Raw genomic sequence first — 25,661 nt, forward strand, 5'->3', positions numbered from 1 at the left:
GGAGATAAAAATAATATTGAAAGAAAAAAAGCCAGGAATATTCTTTGAAAATATACAAAACATTATTTTATTTATATAAACGGATTCAATTAAACAAGATCAAATGCATAGTAATAACAATGCTCCTTTAAAATTTATTATTTCGTCAAATATCATTATATATATATGTGTTTAATTTGCCTACTTTAATAGAAATAGGCAAAACTATTGTATTTATATAAACGGCCTTCATTAAACTAGATCTAATTTAAAGTCCAATAAAACTTCCAAATCGCAATTTATATTTAAAGTAATTGAATTTTTTTTTTAAATTAAAAGTATTTAACATCTATGAAATGATTGAGAATAATTGCAAAATAATTACAAAATAAAAATACACAAATTTAAAAATTACATGCAGTCAGCGTCTCGTTCATTTCACTGATTATCTCCTCTTACCTATAATTTTTTTTTATCTTCTTCTTAAAATGGTTTGTCCTTTAATAAAAGTACACAATTTATTATCAACACAATATACCAAAAATATTCATGCAAAATCAAAAATATAAGTCAATATCTAGTACGCTCCTATATCTGCTACAAAGTTAATATTTGTGTGGACATTATCTTTGATATACAACATGTGTCCTTTGTGTATTGTCATTGTGTATGCAGTACTGTTCACTGCCTCAGTCTTTGCATATAGTCAAAAATTTAAAAATATTGATATTTTGAAATAGAAATATTATATCATATCATCCCCCCTTTTTTACCATAATAAATGAAATATACTCGTTCTTAAACCCGTCTATAAATAATACAGTGATCAAAAGTATCGCAATGAACTACTAGTATATCAACGTATTGTTGTAAAATCCCACTTTTTTGGTTTGTTACTGTATTTGTTTGTCCGTTCATTAGTCTGTCCTATTGTTTCGTTGTCTATTATTGTACTTATGTATTGATGAGTTGTTTCTTGTTTTGACTTTTAACTTTCGAATAAACGCAATGTCCTAATTTTCAAACATTGACTGCCATCATCTTCAACAAACATTTTAAAATTACCAAACTACCAAACTAAGTTATCGCCAGAGAATGATAAGATTTCTCAATCTTAGCCTCTCTTTTATTTTCTTTTATCTTTTAATTCATTCGGCAATCCTCGGATGAATCCGCTACTCTCCTTCACGGAATCGGCCGAGTTGTGACGAATGTCTTCTATTTCATACATGTCGTTCGTATAATACACAATACATGTTTTCGCTTAATACATGCATGCCAATAATAATATTGTTATATTTATAATCATATTGTCTAAAGGAGAAGGTTTCATAAGTATTATTTATTTTGGTCTCACCCATTTTACTGAGATTTAGCAAATATTTGTTTTAAATAAAACTGACGCATGTTTGGTTGTAACTTTACCGCACATTGCAATACGTCGTCATACTTCGGCAAATTCCGGAAAACATACGTCAAAGTTACAATTACAATGACAAAACACCACAGTAAAATGAAAGACAAATAATGAAAAATGCAGAATTAACAATAAAATATATGTATTGTTTAAAAAGTTTTAATACTTGTTTATGCAATAAAAAGTGCTAAAAACTATTTGACAAATAAGGAACTGTCTTAAAGGTTTAAAGGGGCACTAGCTGTCAAACTCCTGATTTTCGATTTGACTCAAATTCTCATATTTGCTTAATAACATATTAAAACATTTATTCAAATTATAAAAAGTATAAAATAAACAATTTAAAAGGCATGGGCTCTATAATATGACTCATCGTTTCGTGTGTACTTTAAGTCTTTTTTTTTTTATTAACTATAGAGTTGACTTCCGAATACAGCCAATGGTCATATACAAGTAAGCGATATAATTAAAACATAAAGATATAAATAGATAGCGAACTCGTGCAGTTTGATTTTTATAGGTCTGTTTAATTACATATTATGGGTTAAAGATATATATTAATCATCGTGTTTACGTGTATAACAATAAGTTTTTGTGGATCGAATAAGTCAATCAAATGATTTGCCTTTGTTTCACTTTCCATGTTGACATTCTTTTCCTTTTAATAACTCGCACAATTAATGCGTTATCTACAAGTATCTCTAACCAAAGGGTTAATTGAAGTTCACATGAATACGGATTCAATGAAGTGGAATTATTCACTTATAAGCGAATAATTCAAGTTATTTACTTGCAAGTGAATAATTCATCATCGATTTTTCTTAGCTTATTTTGACATAATCGAATCAAAGTGATGGCTAAAAGCGAATTATTATTTCACTTTTTTACTTTCATTAATGATAAATATCAAAAAAAAATATCATATTTTATTTTTTATAGATCTCGTAGCTAGTGCCCCTTTAAATATATTTCTATTTATACTTAAGATTAAGAATCAATATCAAGAATAGGAAAACAATTATGACTTAATTGTTGTACGTTTAATAGTACAATCAAGTACAGCAAGTGTTTGCAATATGTTGCCATATGTCTATGTCTATGTACATTCACCGTGACGGCCAATAATTTTTGATCAATATGTACTTTAGTAAAAAGAAACACTAACATATTACTATATGGATGCTAGGGATGTACAGAACTTTGCAAAGTAAGCACTACGTTTAGGTTTGACTCTTTTTTTTTTAGAAATTGTAGAATCAGTCCTCGAGCCTTCGGCTCTTCGTCGTATATCACATATTAGGTTTAATAATAAATCTGATTGTCTCTACCAATTGGAAAACAAAAGGTGTTTAAACTCTATGCTTTTTTTTCTTTCTTTTTTAAAGAACGGCGACTTTCAGTTGCGTTCGAGTGTTTCTTTATTAGGCTGAATTGCTGCAATTGGGCAATTACGATACTTTTTAAACATATTGTGTGTGATTTATATATGTCCGTTAGCTCCGTTTGTATTTTTGTGTTTTGGTACTTGTATTACTTCTTACTATATTGTATTACTACAAGTGAAATATCAGCACTGTGTTTAGGCTCTGGTTGAAGGCAACTTTGGCTGCTTATAAGCTTTTCGTAGCGAGAAATCTTCAAACATAGTTACATATACTTTATTGTCTATTGTTTATTTACTGGTTTCTAGAAACTATATCGAAATACTTCATTTAATTTAGAAACAATTATGAAATTTTATTCGAATACATCAAATGGATATTGACCCGCGGCAAAGTGAAATTTTCAGCGTGAAAAATGCGTAAAACAAAATGGAAGGGATTAAAGTATTGGTCTCAATTGTTTTATTTAAAAAATATGACGTGTTAATGGCGAAGAAATGTCACAAAACTCGATTTATTGATAACTACAGAAAATAATTTGTTTTCCTGGATATTAATTCAATTTTTTCATGAAACGTGTTGTGTCGTACGTTTTGTCTTGACCACTGGACGATGTCAATATAACCCTGACAATATTTGGTGTCTACTTTTGAACAGGATTTTAATGTTAAGACCAACTATAGAAATAAAAATGCATTAGATACGTGTTATACATCTGCATTGCATGTTCATTCACAATATAAACACGTTGTCTCCAAACAATGGTCTGTTTTACATATAATACCAAGATAGAAACAGGGACGCTGGTATTCAACATGAAAACCTGGATATGTTTGAGACATATATACATGGTTCTGTATTGTGTTTACCATTATACGAGTTTCTTCAATAAATGCTAATGTTTTCATTCACCACAATGCACTCTTCAACACATCATTTCACCGATTCGTCATCTATGACATATATACAGCTCCAAAATGACTAAAACATGGTTGATAGTTACACAATAAATCTCGTATTAGTCAAATATGCATGTAAAAGTAACAAAGTATGATTTTATTAATTCAATAAAGAAAATACATACTGAATAAGGTCACATGGATAAATATTTTGCACTGCTGTCATTTGGAAACACTTAAATAATATGGTCAGAAATATGATGCCTATACACGTCTCAATGTCTTTTGAATGTTAAAACTGTATATAATAAAATGTGCTATGAAATAACTTTTAAATACGATCTCAAGCTATGAAATGACTTTCAAACATTTAACCATAATGAAAATGATGACTTTACATCTGCCACGTCAAACCTACCGGTCCTAAGCCCGGATAAAATAGGGGGAGAGTCATATTGTAAAGGCGCAAATGTCCTAAATAAAAAGCGCAACTGTCCTTTTATAAAAAGCAAAAATATCCTATAAATCGAAGCGCAAGTGTCTATTCAAAAAAGTTCGGATATTTCTATATTTGTTAGTGTCTACTTCTGTCTGTGTGTTTGTCTCGTCAGTAAATTTTCTGGTTCTACTTTAACATTGTTACTTAGGAGGTCTGTTTTGGCTATGAAAGAAACTTTTTCTAAATGACCTTAATATGTTTTCAAAATTAAGAGATTGCGACTGATCAGAGAATTGAAAAAAAGTGTTTCAAAATTGCTATAATTTGGGTAACCGTCAAATATTTCACTTGTTCAATGAGTTTTAAAACTATATCCGAGAAAAGATTTAAATCGCTATCTTTATTTATGAAAAAGTAGAATGGTATAATTATTCACCGTACGGTTTTCAACAGAAAGCTAAACCCATATATACCGTAAAGAAGGTTATCAACAGCACGACATGACAAAATGTGAAAAAAAAATCAAACGAGAGATTTCTTTAAAAAACAGTTAACGGAAAACCAATATGCCAGACAACAAACCTAAACAATACGGAATTACAGGCTCCTGACTTGCACAGAAATAATGTGGCTTTATTAAACGTGTTTTAAGCGCTCAATTATGTTTTTAACCAAGGACAGCGGTGAAACGGCATAACATATAAAGAAATATTGTTCAGTTTATCACGGTTGATAGACCAGAAGAAGCTTGTCCATCATAGAAAACTATGTCCATTAAAGTTATTTCATATATTTGTCGTCTTACCATTGACTGCGAGTTCCTGTAATCTGATTATTATATGACATGTTATTCTCTTTTATATCTTTATACCGGTCATGCCTAATATTACTTTTAAATTTACCTAAAATAATGAAATTAGAAATAATTTAACAAAATATACAGTGTCAAAATAAAAAATAAATGTATATTTTAAATGAATGTGGTACAGTTAACTATTTACTTTTCGCCTGCTTGATATACAAATACATTATCCTTCATCTGAAAGCATTTAAAAAGAAAATAATCCCTCTGTATTAATAAAATTATAATACGATCATGGCCCATTTCAGTTACATAATCATAATGTAAATGCCCTATTTCAGCAACAAAATGCTACGTTCATGCCTCATTGCAGTAACTAAATTATAATGCTCCATTTGAGTCATGACATAGGAGGAATATGAAATCTTAGAGGAAAAGTTCATACAGAAGTAGTAGGCGGGTAATATAATGTTTGATATCAATTCCAGTATTACTTGTCTGCACTGTTTATTTGCACACAAAACTTTTCAGTGATAAAAAATCAAATGTATAAGTCAATCATAGTTATAAGAACAATAACTGAAAACAAACCTATAAAAACGGCACCATAAACCAAGAGAAGTATTACTAATTGTGATATGAATAAAAAGAGTTGTGGGTATGAATCAATAAGACAGCTACCCAATGGGAAAAAGTAACAGATACCGATAGGGCAAGAATAAATAGGGTCCTTACAATATGACAAGCTCTATATCGTACCTAGTCTATATATAATTATTCGACAAAAGTTAGGATATTACATGTATTGTAATAAGTTGAATATGTATTATTTGTATACTTTAAAAATGAAGTTTCAACTAGATGTTGTTACTGTTATCATTGTTGACATGTATCATTTCCTGAGCTACAATGTTCCTTCGGTGAAGAAGACAAAATGTGCTAATACAATAGAACAAAATAAATGGCTCGTTTTTGCAGTCGCTGGCTTTCATATCGTATTGTAAAAAGGAACAACAATTTCAGAAGGAAAACAAATACTTTTTCGTTGAGTTATGATATACCGTATTACTTTGTCTCTATTGTATAGAAATCAGGTTACTGTAACAAATTTTACTTCGAATGATCAACTTTTTCTTATGGCGGGTAGTGCATGCATAGCAGGAGATGCACCTAGTCTTGCTTCTTTTTTTAAAGTTTATTTGATTCCTTCAGTGCTTGTTTGTCTGCATGCTATATATCTCTCAACGTAATCGATATACGATATATGATCAATGGTAAACGACCTAGGTTAAGGGAAATAACTCTTTAAATCATCAGTACGTTTGTGTCAACCATTTTTAAAAATATATTCTAAGCTTCTAGGTTACATAGATTATTTTCAATCTGTTTCAGGTAAATGCTTAAAATACATTGATGGACTTGACTTTTACAAACGTACTGATGATTTAAAGAGTTATCTCCCTGAACCAAGTTCTACCCCCTTAATCTATTCATTCTTACCGAAGAAATCTAGAATCATTATATATCGACTTAAGATACAGATTTATTCGGAAGTCTTAATATTTTTACAATACAAGTAGATCTTGGAAATATTTTCCAAACTATTTCATTTCTTATCAATATAAAAATAAATAGATGTGATATTAGTGACCAGTGATCAGTTGACTTTATGCTTTACGTAATATTTTTTTGAACTTGAAGGTTGCATTAGCAAATTTCAGTTTAAAAAATAGTAGATGCTGTGCTGTCTAAATAATTAAAACATGTTTGTTTTCAAGGCGGTAAGAAAGTTTTGCTCATCCATTATTATATATCCATTCTAACTCTGTATACAAATTACAAACAGACCAGGAAGATTTGATTTGGATTCTGTAAACCGTATCCATTGTAACGTTTTGTATATTTAAGCTTTTGAACTCTTTGGATTAGATAACAACAAAATTAACTGTTATGCATTGTGCTATATACAGATGGCAATGTGACGAAAGTACTTTCCCTAAAATAAAGCACGTAGAAACTTTTCAAGCGCGTAGGATATGATTGTGTTGTAATCTTAATCAAATTTGACACGCTAAAGCCCTTGTAGGAAGCAGTCTTATTGTATGATTTTGACGAGGAAAAACTTTGTAATACTTAAATACAATACACCATCAAACAAAGTCGCAAGCTCCCTCTTATAAGATTTATACGTAATCCACTACACTTAAGTCCATCCCAAATAAATATTTGTACATGTACCGTTTTTATCATCAACTTAAAACTTTTGAAAGCGACTTTAATCCAAGAGGCAAGAGTTTGTGCTACGCCTTATCTAATATCTCAATAGCATTTTACGATCATACTCTTAGCCATGTTTCCGTGTGTATCTCCTCATCGTGATATTGGAATTTTGGTATTGTCATAGAATGTCGGTATCCATCGACTCATCACTATTTTTCAATTAAAATCTAAAAGGTCTCGTGGTAGTAAACACCACATTTATTTCATTCATATTCTCCACACAGTTATAATTTGAACACTAGTGGCCAATAGTTTGTTTTAAAAGGACGACAACAACTTTAACTATAAACTAATTAGGTATAAAACAGTATATATGAAGCAAAGAGATTTGACTGTGACTATTCAAATACCAGGTAAAATTTTGCCAGACACTAGGTTACCCTACAAAGCCTTTAAGACATGTTGCAATAGTTATGCAAAACGCGTGGCACTCAAACAAAATACGAAGCATCTCATTTTAATTCCGACAAGAAGCGGACGTGGCTGTGAATTTTACATCCCACATAGCCATATGCATACGGGGATGGTCATCCGCATGGACAAAAACGTTAGTACGTTGAATATATATATATGTTATACACGTTTACCCTCTTGGCCGATTTATACTTAGTATATCTTTTGATGTTAGGTAATTTACTATAATTGACTATAACTGACGACTAAACGTCACTAAAAGTAACTTAAACCTATTGTATGCATTATAAATGTTATTTTATTCACAGACCTAAACATTAAGATTATATAATAAGCACTTGTTAAACCGAGAAATGTAATCGGTGAAACAATGTCCGCAGCTGCTTCAAATTAATAGTAAAAGATATATTAATATGATAGAAATCAATGAACAATCCATCCTAAATCTCGTCCAAATGGAGATAATATACTTTTAAAATATAAGCTGATGTGGTATGATTGTCGACGAGACAAATAACCATCAGAGTCCAAACGAAGCGTCTAGTAACTGGCGGCAACTGTAGGACACAATACGGCCTTCAACAATGACAAAAACTTATAACCTAAAGAATTCTCCATTTTCTCGTAGCAATTTCCAAATGAATCTGTGTGGAAACTTTGAATGGCTGTTTGCATGGCAATGTTTTCACCAGTATTATAAGTTCGGGGTTCACCATTGATAGTTAAACAAAAATATCCGAAAACTCACGTTAAAGAAAACGATACGGACTTACGAAGGCTTATTTTATAGAACTGAAGACGTCCTTGCAAAGTACAATCATGACACAATGTCTTCATATTGATCGCCTGGGTCTTTTTGCATTTTTTGTTCGCTTGTTTTTCCTATTCTTATGACGTTTCTTTTATTCACTAACTTTTCTTTCATGTCGTTACTTCCTACTCAAAATATATTTACATAAAAGTAGAATAAAACATATGTTCTATACGTCATGGGTAAACTTTGTATTGGATGGCTTTCCACTGAGCTGCTCTGAAACATTTAGAACATGTTAAACATGTTTATTTTTTTTATTTTGTACTGGGTATCAACGTATTTATAGATATACTGAATGCTATGTTTTCTTCTTTTGCATGGAACCCGCTGTTTAAAATTATAAAGCAATTGTCAATTATTGAAATAGAATGTCACGTATAGCGTTTGCACTAAAATAATTAGCTGATGTTTTAATGGCAGACAACAGACTTGTAAAACTGATTTCCCAATATCAAATTCAGATTTTAAACGTTCAGGGTCGAGTCTGTGTGGTTGACATTTATACTGGAACGAGTTGTACTTTTCGAAACAGCTGTAATAAGAATCAATAAATCATATTACAAGATAAAACTCGGAAAAAATGTAAATCTGAATAATATTTATGGTGTTTTTATTGAATAAATATTGTCAAAGAGAATATTTTGATAAATACAGCAATGAAATTCCGGTTCTTTGCAACACAAAACTATGGAGAGTATATAGCAAATTATATATTATTGTCCGTTTGACTTCTATATATTTGCAGAAAAAAATCTTAACACCCATTTATTCAAATGATTCTTTTTCTTCATGGATTTTTATAATGTATACGCACTTTTAAATTCACAAATTTTGGACTATAATTAAAAGGTCTTTCGTTTTTCAAAGCACAGAATATTCATAATAGAAACTTATATGTACAGGATGTGTATGACGATTGTGTAGCTTGCAAATTCAGTCTTCCAGATCCACTTTTTTTCTTTTCGTCAATAATATTAAATAATTGTACTAGTAGTTTGTGGTGTTTCCCTTTGCACCGACACAGTTCTATAAATAGATTGGCCGATATAACCAGTATTGCCATATATTGAATGATTAAAAATGATTATTTTTTTTCGAAAACAGGATTATCTTTAATCGTGATGAGATGCTTTCAATTACCACAGTATTTTAGAGTATTCAGTTGTGCTACCGATTATAGTAGGCTACTTGCTCTGATTTAGTAGCCTCTGTTTGGTTTTTGACAGTCAATTGATCGGTTTGTGCTGCATGTTCAATTATAATGTTTTTTTCTTCTTCAATCACAATAACTGATTATTTGTTAACAAATGCAGATTTCAACATGGTATATTGTATCACCTCCCAATTTTGAAAATATGTTTTATTTTTCTGTGGCAAAAATAAGCGGTCACAGCTCTACTTAATCCGAAAGCGTAGAAATGGTTATATGTCAAAATTTGATCTAAAAGAATGTAAACAAGGTATGGTATGATTGCCAATGAGACAACTTTCATCAGTGACCAAATGACATCTAAGTATATAAGAAATGATTGATTGAAACGGTTATTATAAGTATGAAGTAATAAGTAAGCGATGATAACTTTGCATAAAATGGATTTTGCCTGTATGACAACTTTATAGGACTGTGCGCTATGTCAGTATACGGAATGGACAAACAAAGCATGTACAATTTGAACTAACAGAACAGACAAAATATAATTCAATATATATGTAATGATTTTTTTTTTAATTTCTATAATAACAGCTATTTCGCATACTTTTTAAGATTCAGGCATGAAATGTCTAATATCTATTGCTTTCCTTGACGTTTACGCCACAAAAGGAAGAAAGAATAATCTAGCTGCCATTCAAGATTTTTGGGTCATCACTTCACCGTGAATTTAAATTCCCCCTCGAAAAGTTTCAAAAATGTAAGAAATATTTTTTTTTTTATAAAAATGACTAAATTAAGGCTATGACATAAAACATGTATAAAGCATTTAAAAAGTTTGCCTGTATATCTACGACAAAACAACCATGCCCTGGGCTATATTTTCTTATCGTATTCATAGAAATTTGTTCTTCTTCTTCATTTACCATACATGACGATTCTTAAGGCATTAGACATGCTGATCCGGAGTTATAGACACTATGTTATGTAAATTATTAAAGTTAATGAGATTTTAAGAATTTTCAAATCAAATTCTAAATGCTCCTAGCAAAAGATAAACAAATGATGAACGCTTATTTTTGAAAAATGAAAATGTCAATATCCAAAATAAAATCATAAATTTTTTAAAAGTGCAAATGAAACCAAAATTAGTTAGAGTATTATGTTGACATAGCAATACCGTATTTTGTTAACATTTTTCCTAGTTTGATCTTAAGATAAACAAACACACGCGCCTATTGCTTACTTTATCAATAAAACAACATCACAACGATATACCATACAAGGAAATTCTTTCTCATATTACTGTCAACTATCCACGTATGAATTTTTCAAAATTCTGAAATATACAAAATTGCCTACATTTATCGAATAAATTAAGACACGTGAAAAGATGCTATGGAGATAGACATTATTTAAAAAATTTACTATGATCCCGTGCATCAAAATCTTATCTTGTGTGATACAATATGGCAATAAAATACTCATCTTAATAAAAATTGCAATTAATAAAGCCAATTTGAACTTTCTTATCGGCAAAAATCTCCACATGACCTTTTTTCCTTATAAAGAGAAATTCCCGTAGGAGACCGGACACTTTGCAGTATCCAACCCAACATGACATTTCTAGGACCAAATATGGAGTCTTATCCTAGTTATCGAAAATACAAACCAAAGTATATCTACATGGAAGGTAGGATTGTTTTACTCTGTTCTTTTTGGTTATTGGCCACATGATTGGTCGATCCGTATTTATTTTGTTTATACGATGTAATTATCTTTTAAATATACTATAAAACGATTTAACTAGCTACCAATCTTCCTTTTTTGTTATATACTAATCGTTTATTTATCAAAATTATTTCCTTTTCCTCAATAAATAATATATGTACGAATACTGATTTTGAAATTAGTAAGCAATTGTCTTGAGGTTTTCTCCATGATTTTTTACCCCACCGCCGCCATAGGATTACCTCAAGGATTTACATTATGGATAATTTTACTTGCAGCAACGATATTAATTTTAACCTTCGTCACTTATTAGCGACTTTACTGTCGCTTGGATTACATCTTCATTTTTGTTGGCGGCTTATTTGTCTTTGATTGCAAAATTTAAAAAAGAGGCTGGGGATATCAAAGGGATTTTCAAACTCATACATTGACAAATTTTAAACTTGATTTCTACGAAATTTTTTTTTCGATAGATGGCATTGCCAAACGCTTAAACGATTCAAAGAAGAAAAAACTATTCTCAGGTGAAAGTCATTTGGTTGGTCTAAAGGTTTAAATAAAAAACATAAGGATAAAACTTTACAATTTCGTATACGGAAGACAACGATTTGTCATACATATTAAGGTATTAGATAACTTTATTTCAATTTATTGACATCGGCATGAGTTTGATTTTATTTATAGTGAACTTAGTGGTACCATTTTTTAAGCATATTTTTTTGTTCAAACCAATGACAAACGGATCAGATGTAACAGGTGACAAATAATAAAATTTGTTTAAAATTTAAATTAAAAAATAATTTTTTTAGAAAATCTTCTCTTTTATATACAAATCATAGATAACCGATCAAAATAAAATACATAATAATACCATCATAGACAATAATAATATGTACTTTAACCATTTTAATCTAAAGACATGCAATTTAGGTGTTCATATGACTTCTAAGTAATTCGTTTCTATTGTGAATTGTGTTTCGTCAAGAAAAACAAGAGGTGGAGTATAACAATACTTATATGTTAAAACAAATACAGGAAAAAGCTTCATTTAGTTGTCCGTAAGCTTTTCTTTTGATATATTGACGTTTGTAGATCATCGAAGAGCTTTAAGAGTTTCTTTAAAAGTCTTTGAGTGATACATACCAGGATACTCGAAAGAAAGATGTCTTATAGTCGATTTTTCCACCATTCGTTTATAGTTTATTTGTGCATGTTTAAAAGCGGTGTAATATAAGCATATACATCTTCGCTAGCTAAGGGTTACGATCCACTCCCGTTCTCTTCAAGATCCACTCCGTTCTCTTCAAGAGAACGGGAGTGGACCGTAACCCTTGGCTGGAGTGGACCTGGAGTGGACCGTAACCCTTGGCTGGAGTGGACCGTAACCCTTGGCTAGCGAAGATGAAGCATATAATACTAAAACCTACTTATTTCGTACATATGAACTACGAGTTCATAATAGATATAGGAAGATGTGGTGTGAGTGCCAATGAGACAACTCTCCATACAAATAACAATTTAAAAAGTAAACCATTATAGGTTAAAGTACGGCCTTCAACACGGAGCCTTGGCTCACACCGAACAACAAGCTATAAAGGGCCCCAAAATTACTAGTGTGCTACAATGATCGAAATAAATAACTTTTTATTTATAATAAAACAAATCATTTCAAAATCATGCAAGAACTAAATTATGATACGAAAACTACGCAATTTTGACACGTTTACAAATATAACCAACGCCAGTATCACGTGTTTTAGAAAGTAGTTTATAGTTATTTTAATTCATAAGTCTGTATGAAAACAATCTTTTTTTTTTCTATAAATAAACAAATCAAAACAAAATACCTTTAACAAACAGAAAAACAAATCTATATTTAGAATGTAAAGGTCGTGTCAATTTGGACTCAGTTCGTTTAAGGTCTGTTTGATTCATGCACTTGTGCATAACTATATTATTCCATAAAGAACCACAAACAAAGTGTTCTAGAAACATTAAAATCGCTATCAAATAAATCGTTAAGCTAGTTTTTTGGTGATACGGAAATCAATTTTTTAAATTTCATCATGATGAATAAGATAATTTCATGCGTTAAATGATACCTCCAAAACAGCACCAACGGTTGTGTTACGTACCAACCGTACCTGATACGTAGCAAATCGGGAAACCTCTCGATTTGCCACCGTACCAACCGTAGTACGAACTGGGAGCCGTCATTGATCTTTTAAAATTAATTCATATATGTCCTTAATGTCAATGTATTTTTTTATGAATCATTATAAAAAGTATTTGGATGATTTTTAGCTACAACTTGGTATAATTTTTATGTAGATATGTTACCTATTCATAACAAACGATATTGTGTGTACTCGATTATGCTTTCAACAAACTGTTGCTAGTAACCGTTGCAACGAACGGTTTGTAATTATGATTTATTTCCCCTGAAATACCCCAGGCAAAAATAAGCTATTATATATATAGCACATTCATAATTTATCTTATATTTGCCTGTTATATTAATTTAACAGTATAAAATGGAAAAGTTGGCATTGTTTGGGGGCAGGTTTTAAGAACAGATAATAAATTAGGAGCTATTTTAACGTTCGAAATTGACCTCATTCAAAATGTATAATGTTAAAAGTAAATACAAAACCTGTTTCCTTCTCGTGATTGCTCAAATTTTAGGAAGTGCATGTAAGGTATTGTACAGTGTATAAATATAAATACGACTGACTCTGAGCATATAAGTATAATAATATACATTACTGTTGATGAAATGACTTGTTTTTATTAAATAATCAGGAGGATTACTGTGCATTCTTTGATATAATTTCAAATTGTAGGTTATTTTAGTTGTTGAAATTCATTATCTAAAATACCATTCTTATATTTTTCTGAAAGTTGCAAAAATCATCATTCAGACGTATGAGAAATTTTATCAAAAGTTAAAAGTACAAATCAAGTATCAAATAAAAGATATACACATAAAATATTGAAAGACCACAGTGTCAATACAACTGTATTTTAGTCATGATAACAGTGGCGTATCTAGAAATTTTCATAAGTTGGGGACCACTATCTGCCTATGAGGGGGCCCGCTCCGGTCATGCTCCAGTGATTCGCAATATATTTAACCATTTTTGCCAGAAAAGGGAGCATGCCCCCCCCCTAAATCCGCCTCTGTATTATTATATGACGAATAGTCTAGTCAATTAAATTAGATGATTCAAGTAATGTGGATTTTTTTCATTGTCAACTGAATAGTTAATACTGATTTTTCAATATTTTTTCATTTTACTTTCAAGAATGCATTTCTAGAAAAAAATATCGAAGAATTCCCTTCTTTCACTCAAAATGTTACATTCTACATGCTACAATGATCGAAATAAATAACTTTTTATTTATAATAAAACAAATCATTTCAAAATCATGCAAGAACTAAATTATGATACGAAAACTACGCAATTTTGACACGTTTACAAATATAACCAACGCCAGTATCACGTGTTTTAGAAAGTAGTTTATAGTTATTTTAATTCATAAGTCTGTAAGAAAACAATCTTTTTTTTTCTATAAATAAACAAATCAAAACAAAATACCTTTAACAAACAGAAAAACAAATCTATATTTAGAATGTAAAGGTCGTGTCAATTTGGACATCCATGTTTCTTTAACCTTAAAAATTGAAAGAATATCCCATATTCCAATTTGATATTATTGAGGAATGGTAGAACCTTTAACACAGGATTTTGTCTTTACTTATTCGGGACTACGGAATTTCGATTCTTTATAGTCGGGGTTTCGGAATCGGACACTAACCCCTAAATTTTTAGATTCTGGAACTAAAATACCACCAACTATTTCCAGAAATAATCTGAAATTATGGACCTACATGTAAACGTCAAAAACTCCATTCCAATTCCCCTGTACGCATATCATATATACTCTATAGATAGAATCATATACATTTATCTTATCTCATTTTATCCCTAGTTTGTCTACTCTTTGTCAGCATAAAAGCGAGTTTAATATTTTGTATCTGCGACTGTATGATGGTGCTTACAGGAAAGCTTAATTCCCTTTTGCAAACAAAACTGTTACTACCGATGCTGCTAACAAATTGCTGATGGAGAAGGAATTGGAAGAAGACATTGATCATTGTGTTGATGAGAATGTGCTTCCTTTAGAAACACAGACTGCCCTGAAACGACTGAAAACTTGGAAAAAAGCATGCATGCATGAGTGGCCGGAGAGATTGTGCGGGCTTGTCATGTTCATCGCGATAAGGATATCAGCAGACCAAATTATGATTCTGAAACTATTTGACTGAACCGGCCATAGAAAAATTTGACAAACTCTACTGAATCGATGTTTGTTCTATGTTCTGGCAGCAGACTCAAACCAGTGATATTTGGATGATTATCTTACATATAAATTTAAATAAAGTTGTTAAAAATTTGGTGTTAGTAAAAGTCTTAAAATATAAAAAAAAATTATATGACAAGTGTCCAAATTCAAAACCGTTATCAAACTCTCTAAAAATGCCTAGAATGCAGGATTTTGCACCATTCATTTTATACCCTCCAAAATAAATTTTAAAGTACGATCGTTGGTAGTCGTCTGTCATTATTGTTTAATGTTATTTATTTAAATCTGACTTTTAGTTGACGCTTTTGAATTGCTTTACATTTTCTATTCAAGAGCGTGTTATAACTTAGTATAGGGTATACAAAGGTCGGCTCTTGATTTCATACATCGAATTTCTATAATGATGATTTTAAATTTATATAAACATGAGACTTTTAAATATGACCTGCATCTGAAATAACTTATTTTCATGGCGAAAAAAGGACCAACAATTTAATATTTTTATGATATTTAAGCAATTACAAAAATAATTACATTAATCTACTACTGTATCAAGGATAGGTTACTTCACCATCCTTCTTCGAGTAGAATATTCGTCAGGTTTTTATCCCCCCCCCCCCGCACGTTTACCACGTTTCTGATATTTTTTTTATCCTGTATTGTCAGTCATCGATATCGTTATGTTAATATTTTCAAGCAACGAAAATGTTGATTTTTTTCAATAATTATATATCATCCACGATCAATGGTCAAAGGTTGCACAGGAACATGCAGAATTCTCAAAAAAATAATATCCCGAACACAAACAAACGAACGACGACCAATGATTACAGACTCCTGACTTGGGACAGGAACCTACAGAATGTGGCGGAGTTAAACATGTTAGCGGTTACCCAACCCTCCTCTAACCTTGGACAGTGGCATATCAAAGCAACACATGAAAAAAATATAAAAATCGATCTAAAAGGCTTAACTCATCAAATGAATACAAATATAAATACATTTAATAAAAATACAGAGTGGACGTGGCAGGGTACTTATACAAACGAATATAAAAGATCTGTTTATATAGTATGTAAACAAAGAATGTTACTATAATAAATACGTACATGCATGGAAAGATATCTAAGGAAGTTTATGTATCTAGAACATGTATGTAGAAGTAGTTGGGTTTTTGGTTGGTGTTATGAAACATTAGATAAAGTAAACAAAACAAAGCAGAAATATTGTTCAGTGACATACATTTCCTAGGAAAGTCCTTTTTTCAATTGAAATTCCAAAATCTCCAATCATACGTGTTTATGATATTTTGGGATTAAACCGGACTTACCCAATTACATTATAATGTTGATATTGGTAAACGAACAGTGTGTTGCTATTGTCGTTAATAAACAGGATATAACATATTCTTAAATAAACCCGGAATAAAAACATTCGATAGTTATTAATATCAATTTAAAAAATTGACTACGATTGACAGACTTTTAAATCCAGGGTCACTAATAGAAGACTTTTAAACATAATTTTATATTTTAACGCTTTGTGATGAATTATAGTTCATGCAAAGTGCACTTTTTGGTGTTGTCGGTTTCACCTGAGGTTTTCCGCATCTGCACTTTTCAACAAAAAAATTGTTATAAATCAAATATGAGAATTTGAGTCAAATCTTTGAACCTGAATATGACAGCTAGTGCCCCTTTCAAATATTAACAATGAAAATAAAGATTTCTTCATAACTTGACACATAATATTTGAACCTTTTTGGTAACATTTTGATTACTTCAAAGGTGTAATGTTACACGATTAAAATTAGAAACTCAATAATTTTACAGAACAAAACTGACGATAGTAAAAATATATCATTTATAAAATTCATGAGGTCTAACTTTAACATTTATCACATGGAAAGAGGACTAAATCATATGGATATGACAGTAAAAGTGACCTTATTGCTAACTGTAAAGGTACTTATCTGAAATCCAAGATGGTGGCAGTATTGGAACATAAGTGCAATGTGAAGATACTCATAAGAGCTTCTTCTTTGAAACGAATAATGTTTTTGCCTTGATGAAACTCAGTAAAGAATAATATGTGTGCATGATGTTGACGCTCATTGCACAATTGCAGTGAAAATACATCAAATTATAATTCATGTGTACCAAATGGTCACCTGGGTGTCTACCTAGCCTGTCATCAATCTTAAATAACGTAATCTTCTTTTTTATAAAGTGGCACAGGCAGAGCAGAAACTGCTTATCCGTCAGAAGCACATGAATTCAACCCTGGGTTTAAGTGGGGTTTGGTGTGCTCAACTCTTAGATTTATTTCCTATCTTGTGTTTTGTAGCCTTTTTTTTTCTTTTTTGTAATGCGGTTGTCAGCTTCACTTTGACTAATGAGTTTTGAATGTTCCCTCGTATCAACCGTTTTTTCCAAATTAACGTAATTCCGACACAAATAAGAAAGGAAATAAAAAAATATGAAAGGTGTGAATTATAGGATTTTTATGCACAATTGACCCGGATTCACATGTAGTAAATGATGAGTTTTGCATATAGCATGTCATAAAACAAAAATGGAAATTTTGTGAATGCAAAACGGGTTTTAAGATTAACGTACATGTACGTGTACCAACATGATATATTTTCCTTCTGTATAAAATATGCATTTATGTAATAAAATGCAGTCACGTTGCCCTTTTCCGGTTGCTTCTTTTAACAAATCATTGTATTGTGAAATGAATGTTTATGAGTTTTTTTGTTTTTTGTGGATCCGGATTGCAATTGCATGTAGGATTCTTGACGTGTTGAAATTGTGCAGTACTTTCCCGGGTTGTATTTTATACATATGCATTTAAAATAACATGTTATATGATGCTTAAAAACCCAGTGCAATATAATAGTAAATGTTTAAACAATTTCTTTAATTGTGATACAATCCGTCTTCTTTTTATTAAGATGTCTTTTAAATGAATAAGTCAGTCAAACTTTTAAAGAGTAATTATAACTGATAAAAAAAACCCTGCTTTATGAGTGATTGATTGATTTTCGTTTGCTTAACTTGTAGAAATTTTTTAAATATTCAATCAAAAGGGTAGGTTCTCAACGGTATTTAGAGTTGTTCGATAAGGACAAAATAAAATGTCTTTCATCAGCCCACATATAGACTCTCGAATTTTTATGAAACGATTCTTTAACGAAAAGAGAAAATGGTAACCACTAGGCACTATGCATCGGATTTAAAATCCTGATTCTGACTTAACGTGGCAGAGTATTTATACATCCTGCAATACTAAAAACGGACCTTGTACTGTCGGATGGAAGAAGTCAAGGAATGACTGTATTTCTTTACCCAAATCAACCCTTTGGGATACAAAAAAAAGTTTTATATTTAGTGGGGGCGTAGTGGTATTTTATCCATAATGCAAAAGTAATAAGATTATGTAAGAATTGTAAGAATGTTAATCAGCTTACTATTCCCTACATCAAAGGAGAGAATATGAAAACAAGCAGGTCACATCTCGGAATTTCACATTAAATAAAGATACGTCCTTTCCTATAAAAGCCGGGCCATTTACTTCATCATAGAAAATGTGATAAAAAAACAAATTTTAAATCAGTCTCATCGGCAGTCCGTTCATCGGGAACAACACCCCTGTTTGTTGTTCGTGATTGATTTTGTTACGAGACTTTGTACAATTTCATTCCCTTAAATGTAATATTCTTATGAAATATTATGTTCATTTGAAGTTGGGAAAGACCTCCAGGAGTACATAGCTTGTGTCCACAACTCATTTTTAAAGTTTTCAGTTGTATGTGATTCGTTATAATTCATTTGAAAGATTAAGTTCTACAAGACTCTAATATGTAAATGTTCGTACGGCTATTTTTTTTTTTTTTTTTTTATACACTAAAAATAGATGAAAGGCGAATGTCTAATTATCTGAACTGTACTAGTGTTTGTTGGTTTTTCATTTACATATAGCTAAGAATCGAGGGAAACCTAAAATTACGTTGGAATGAAATGCACATTCACTGTGACCACATTGGATCATATTTAGAACGTGACCACATTGAATTATTTTTAGAACGTGACCACATTGCATCGTATTTAGAACTCTTCATGACTTTTTTCTTCTTATGTTGTCTTTTAGAGTGTTGTTATCCCAACTTCAGTTTTTGTAAGGTGACGCTTACGTATTATTAACTTATATATCCTTTAAGTAATAGTCTCAAGAATGTCTCTTAAACTTGTGATTTTAATACTATAAGGACTATTACTACACCAACCTGTATAAGGGATACAACAGTAAATAAATAACATGCACATAAAGAAACCCACTCTTAAACCTGATGATCACTGCACATTGAAACATAACAAATTTAGATTGTTTTTCTTTACATTGTCCGGTATCAACACTTTGAATGCATTATCTGTAACGCTTGTTTGCACTGTCAATGCATTCATCAGATGCATATTGCATTATATCTTAAGCTTCAACTGTAATTTTATACTAGTAACCGAATATATTTTTTTTATACAAAAGCGTTTTTTCCACGAAATCAATTTGTTAAGGGAGACTCTCTTTGCTTTACGAAATTGTACTTTTGGCGTCGCCACAAATTTTATACCGCGATTTACCTAGCGTCTGTCCGTAGATGACATGTAAAGGTCACCTCAGTCTCAATATAAGTATTTTTAACATGCCCCTTTCCAATTTTTTATTACAGATCACGACAATTTTTTTACACAGCTTGTAATGCTAGATGATAGAAACCCATTAATCTATAATCTGATACCGTACGCGTGCCTTGACGTTCGGAGTACTTCATCCACTATATTTGTGAACAATACGTTCGGAATACTTCATCCGACAATATTAGTAAACAATAGAAAATCAGATCCATTTCATTGCGATAACATCACTTTAAATTGAAACCGTTTTCTAAAATATAATTTATCGTCTCTGTCGTAGATATTTCATCCCTTCGGTTTTCTTTGTTTTACAACATCCCTTGACTTGACAAAAACAACGTTTTAATAGAATATAGTGTCATTAATAGTATTTCATCTCACGACTAACAAAATAAAAACAATTTACATCTTTAAAAGATACAAGATAGCAAGCAATCTAAAAGACGAATAAATACTTAGCTACATGTGGTTTCTGATATAGTGCTTTGACTGAAAAATTCTAAATAATTTTAAAATGACCAAATTATGACATTTCATCGTACCAAATAGTTTAAGACCTTCAATACAAATAATTATGTCATATACCAGTAATACTGGGACAAACAGTCCAAATAAAATATTTTGGTTATCAACAAAGTATATTTATCACCTGTAATTTCAATGAAATGTCTAGTATGCTTACTGGGAAAATACAAGTTTTAGAAAAGTGGTGATATGATTAGTCCAAATATGGCTGTAGTATAGGTTTATATATATGTGTATTCGGATTGGTTTTTTTTTAGATCGAGCTCGGTACCAGTGGCGGATCCAGAACTTTTTGTGAGGAGGGCCGCTCCAGTCACGCTTCAATGATTCCCTATATAACCAACCAATTTTTTCCCACGATCCGCCTATGGTTACTGTTTTGTAGTTTCGAAGAACATAACCGACTGAATCGATGACATCATAATCCTTGAGCCGACCAAATCAAAGTTTACCAAGTTATCACATTTCATTTCTAAATAATTTTATTTTGATGCAATATATTCTCCAAATCAATCTGACAAACATATTAACCCATATCGTATCTACCACTCAGTTTACGCAAAATAATAGCCGTTTATCACAATATGAACCTTTTTAATGCTCGTTCACTACTCTAATTTCCTAGAGATAATTAATCTTTTGACTTGCAACTGAGATATCCACTTACAAAACACTAAAATGCAACAAATTAAAATAATGAATCAAAACCTTTTTCGATTGTGGGGCAATGAAGCACTGTGCAATGAAGCGTACTATATGCATGGTAGAAAACATATACCTTGCAGATTGAAAATGTGCAAATGATTAATGATTAAATTATAACTAAACTAGATACCTGTTCGCTTTGTCAGTAACAACGCAATTAGATCAGATGTATCAACATTAATGATTTTTATAAATTTATTTTCTTGGAAATATGTTCCCAAAAAAAACAGTGATCTCTGAGGTCTGCTAATACTTGTTCCTTTGAAAAAAATCGGACGAAACCGAGAACCAATAAAAGCATCAAGTCGTAGAAATACAAACAAGACTGTATCCTCGTCATTTCCTCCTCAATATAATATAGCAAAAATGGTATATACGAAAAGAAAATTGTTGCAAGTTTTAATGATGCGCATTTGAATAAGTTGTTATTTTGAATAGTTGATTGACAGGTATTTTTAGGTAATTATATAATTACATAGATATATATGCACCTGCAATGATATCAAATCTTCTTGTTTCTTTATAGCTGGTTAGCTTTCCTATTAATTTAGTTTGGTTTTACATTGTGCCAATATATACCATATCCAAAATCTTGACCAGGGCACTTTATTTTTAATGCATGATCCCAGAAATTTGAAGTTCAATAACAAACACCACACTACATGAAATATTCATAAATAGAAAGAACAATTGTGTTTTTCAAAGGTTGTTTTAATGAACATTGCTCATAGTTGCTTTAATAAATATTTCACTTAATTAATTTGGCGAAAAGTAAGATATAACTATACATTTGTTCCAAACTCACTTAAAAGTGCTTTGACTTTTTTTAAATAACCGTCAATTTCAGAATGTTTGCCTTCCAATCAGTTCAGCTAAGTTTTACTTTTAGGCATACTGTTTTTTTTTTTTTTGTGTTGGAGTTATAGCTTAATAATATATAACCCCATAGATAGCTGTATCTTTTTCTTAAAACCACTGAGTGTTCACTTATAAATTAATTAACATTCTCGATACAGATTTGATATTTAAAATTTACTGTAATTTCATCTGAAGTGACAATTAAATAATATACACCAGGCACGCGAACGAATAGATAGGGTTCAAATACACTGAACTAACAAAATAGATAACTCGCTCGAAAATATAAAAGATACTGTAACAATGTATGTTTAATTTCATCCGGAAATACCATGACTGGCGCGTGTCTAGATATTTTGATTTTAACTCGCTGAAATTTGAGTCTTGAAGATTAAATACCTTTGCTCGTGTATGGTGGTACCGTACTTTGAATTAGGACAGGAAAACCACAACTCTTCATATTTTTTTTTTCATTTCAAAATTTAAAAAAAATTAATACTTTCGACTCATATATGTGAATTTTTGTGGTAAAACATTATTCCTTCCATTTTTTTTTTAATCTAAAATTGCATACCCAGAGTTAAAGTACTAAACAGATAAATAAAACAAAAGGTGTCAAAGCCTTCTAGAAACTTTAAAAAAATGATACAAAGAGAAAAAAATATGATATCGTATTTATTATGTCTATTTAAATTCAAGAATCGGATATAACGCTTCCCTAATTGGTGCAAAAAGCAGTAAAGCAGCTGTATTAATAACCTGTTTATTTTAATTTGTCTTTCTAACACAAAGCTTGCATAACACTTTTGTCTATTTGTGTTACTAGAATGCATGACTAACAATTTGCATATCAGTATAATTTCTTAGAAAAGAGGATGTGTGCCATGTTGAGGGCAGTCTATAAAAATCATAAAACATTTAAATCAACATCAACTATGAAAAATAATTTGCCTATAACTGTAAAATTTTCGAGTTTCAGTAGTTTCCGATGTTGACCTTGAGATGACAATAAAGGATCTGTTTCCATGAGTTTTACTCTGCAAACAATCAATGTTGTTAAATACAAAGGCGTACACCTGTTGGTTTTTATCTCACATTTCTTCCTAGAATTCTTAAATTAAGTTATATTCAATTTTTAGATTTCCAACTTCGGTAAATTAAAATGTTGATTGCTTAAAATAGACAAAACGGACCTTAAATGATCACTCTTCGATATTTCAATATGAGCGTAGAAACGCTCGACTTTCCCGTATTAAACGTACCCGATTTGGATATTTTGGAGTCAGGATTCGGAAACGGTAAGAATTAAACAATTCATATTAAAACACCATCATGATATATCCAAATAAATTATGTTTGTGTATAGGTAAATATTAAACTTTAATAAACAATCTTTATTTGTCAAACCTTGTAAATGTTTACCTATAAAAGCCCTAAGAATAGCTATGGAACTTTAAACATATCTCAATTTTTAACGGTGTCTAGTATGTTGCTTAGTCTGTAGTCTTTCTGTTTTTTGACTTGGCATTGTCAGTTTGGTTTCGACTTATGCTGGGTGTTTTTTACCGTATAATATGATGAGATACCACTAGTGATAAACTACTCATCTTGATATCGCATGTCCAGCTCCACAATTGCTCCCTAAATAACACGATATATTATATACATTCACTTTATAGATTACTTCAGTATTTTTTTATGACCTTATCTTAGTTAATCTAACACATTTAAAAACAATATTGAACATAGATTATTTTTTATTCGTTTGTCCCTTCATTTTTTGCCACTGAGGTTGAATTCAATTGTTTATTGATATTTTTCATTTTCTTTATATTTTAAACTTCAAGATATAAATTAAACTTTAAACGCATTATAGTTTTCGTGCAGACAAGTAATAACGTCATATTACATAATTAGTGGGCCAAAATCAAAGTACTTAAATACATTTTACCTACATTCCATCTTTCTTCAACAGAAACAATCCATTCTAAATAAACATAAAATCAGATTTATTGTAGCAAGCTTCTTACAAAAATTCAGTCTTAAATTAGACGAAAAATTACTGAAAATTTTACTTTCATAGAAACTTGTTATTTTCAAGCAATCTATATTTCGATGTTTTACTTTTTACAATGGAATTTTTTAATAGTTTCTCGACGATATACTTTCGCTCAACAATTCAAAGGTTAGAAAATGCCACCCTTACAGTCATTTTAAAATTTCTTTCATTGATTCTGGATTTGTAAATATGCACCGATAAAGCGGCTCCTGTCTAACTGGTCAACTGGGCTAAACTAACAAGTGTTTCTCCTGTCTAACTGGTCAACTGGACTAAACTAACAAGTGTTTCTCCTGTCTAACTGGTCAACTGGACTAAACTAACAAGTGTTTCTCCTGTCTAACTGGTCAACTGGACTAAACTAACAAGTGTTTCTCCTGTCTAACTGGTCAACTGGACTAAACTAACAAGTGTTTCTCGAAAGGCTGGTCAACTGGGTTAAACTAACAAGTGTTTCTCGGTCTAACTGGTCAACAGGGCTAAACTAACAAGTGTTTCTCGAGTCTAACTGGTCAACTGGGCTAAACTAACAAGTGTTTCTCGAGTCTAACTGGTCAACTGGGCTAAGCTAACAAGTGTTTCTCGAGTCTAACTTTTCAACTGGGCTAAACTAACAAGTGTTTCTCGAGTCTAACTGGTCAACTGGGCTAAACTAACAAGTGTTTCTCGAGTCTAACTGGTCAACTGGGCTAAACTAACAAGTGTTTCTCGAGTCTAAGTGGTCAACTGGGCTAAACTAACAAGTGTTTCTCCTGTCTAACTGGTCAACTGGGCTAAACTAACAAGTGTTTCTCGAGTCTAACTGGTCAACTGGGCTAAACTAACAAGTGTTTCTCGAGTCTAACTGGTCGACTGAGCTAAACTAACAAGTGTTTCTCGAGTCTAACTGGTCAACTGGGCTAAACTAACAAGTGTTGCTCGGTCTAACTGGTCAACTGGGCTACACTAACAAGTGTTTCTCGTGTCTAACTGGTCAACTGGGCTAAACTAACAAGTGTTTCTCGGTCTAACTGGTTAACTGGGCTAAACTAACAAGTGTTTCTCGAGTCTAAACTGGTCAACTGGGCTAAACTAACAAGTGTTTCTCGAAAGAAAGGTGATAAGATTGAACATTTTATGTCGTAATTATTTTAATATAATTTTAT

The 25,661-nt window shown here is 31.1% G+C and overlaps 1 protein-coding gene across 3 annotated transcripts in view; it reads left to right on the forward strand.

Annotated features, from left to right (window-relative positions):
- Positions 1–25,661, forward strand: part of LOC139481348 (ETS-related transcription factor Elf-3-like) — a 45,997-nt gene that overhangs the window by 1,186 nt on the left and 19,150 nt on the right. The window contains exon 1 of one of the 3 annotated variants that reach the window (XM_071264607.1): positions 2,531–2,603. The exons of 1 other annotated variant lie outside the window; for it this stretch is intronic. In XM_071264607.1, coding sequence (XP_071120708.1) covers positions 2,576–2,603 — 28 coding nt within the window. In that variant the 5' untranslated portion in view covers positions 2,531–2,575. Of the gene's footprint in view, positions 1–2,530; positions 2,604–23,617; positions 23,756–25,661 lie in introns of those variants that run through there. One more of the 3 variants, XM_071264606.1, reaches the window with a different exon arrangement.

Source organism: Mytilus edulis, chromosome 7 (genome assembly GCF_963676685.1).
Source record: "Mytilus edulis chromosome 7, xbMytEdul2.2, whole genome shotgun sequence".
Taxonomy (NCBI): Eukaryota; Metazoa; Mollusca; class Bivalvia; order Mytilida; family Mytilidae; genus Mytilus; species Mytilus edulis.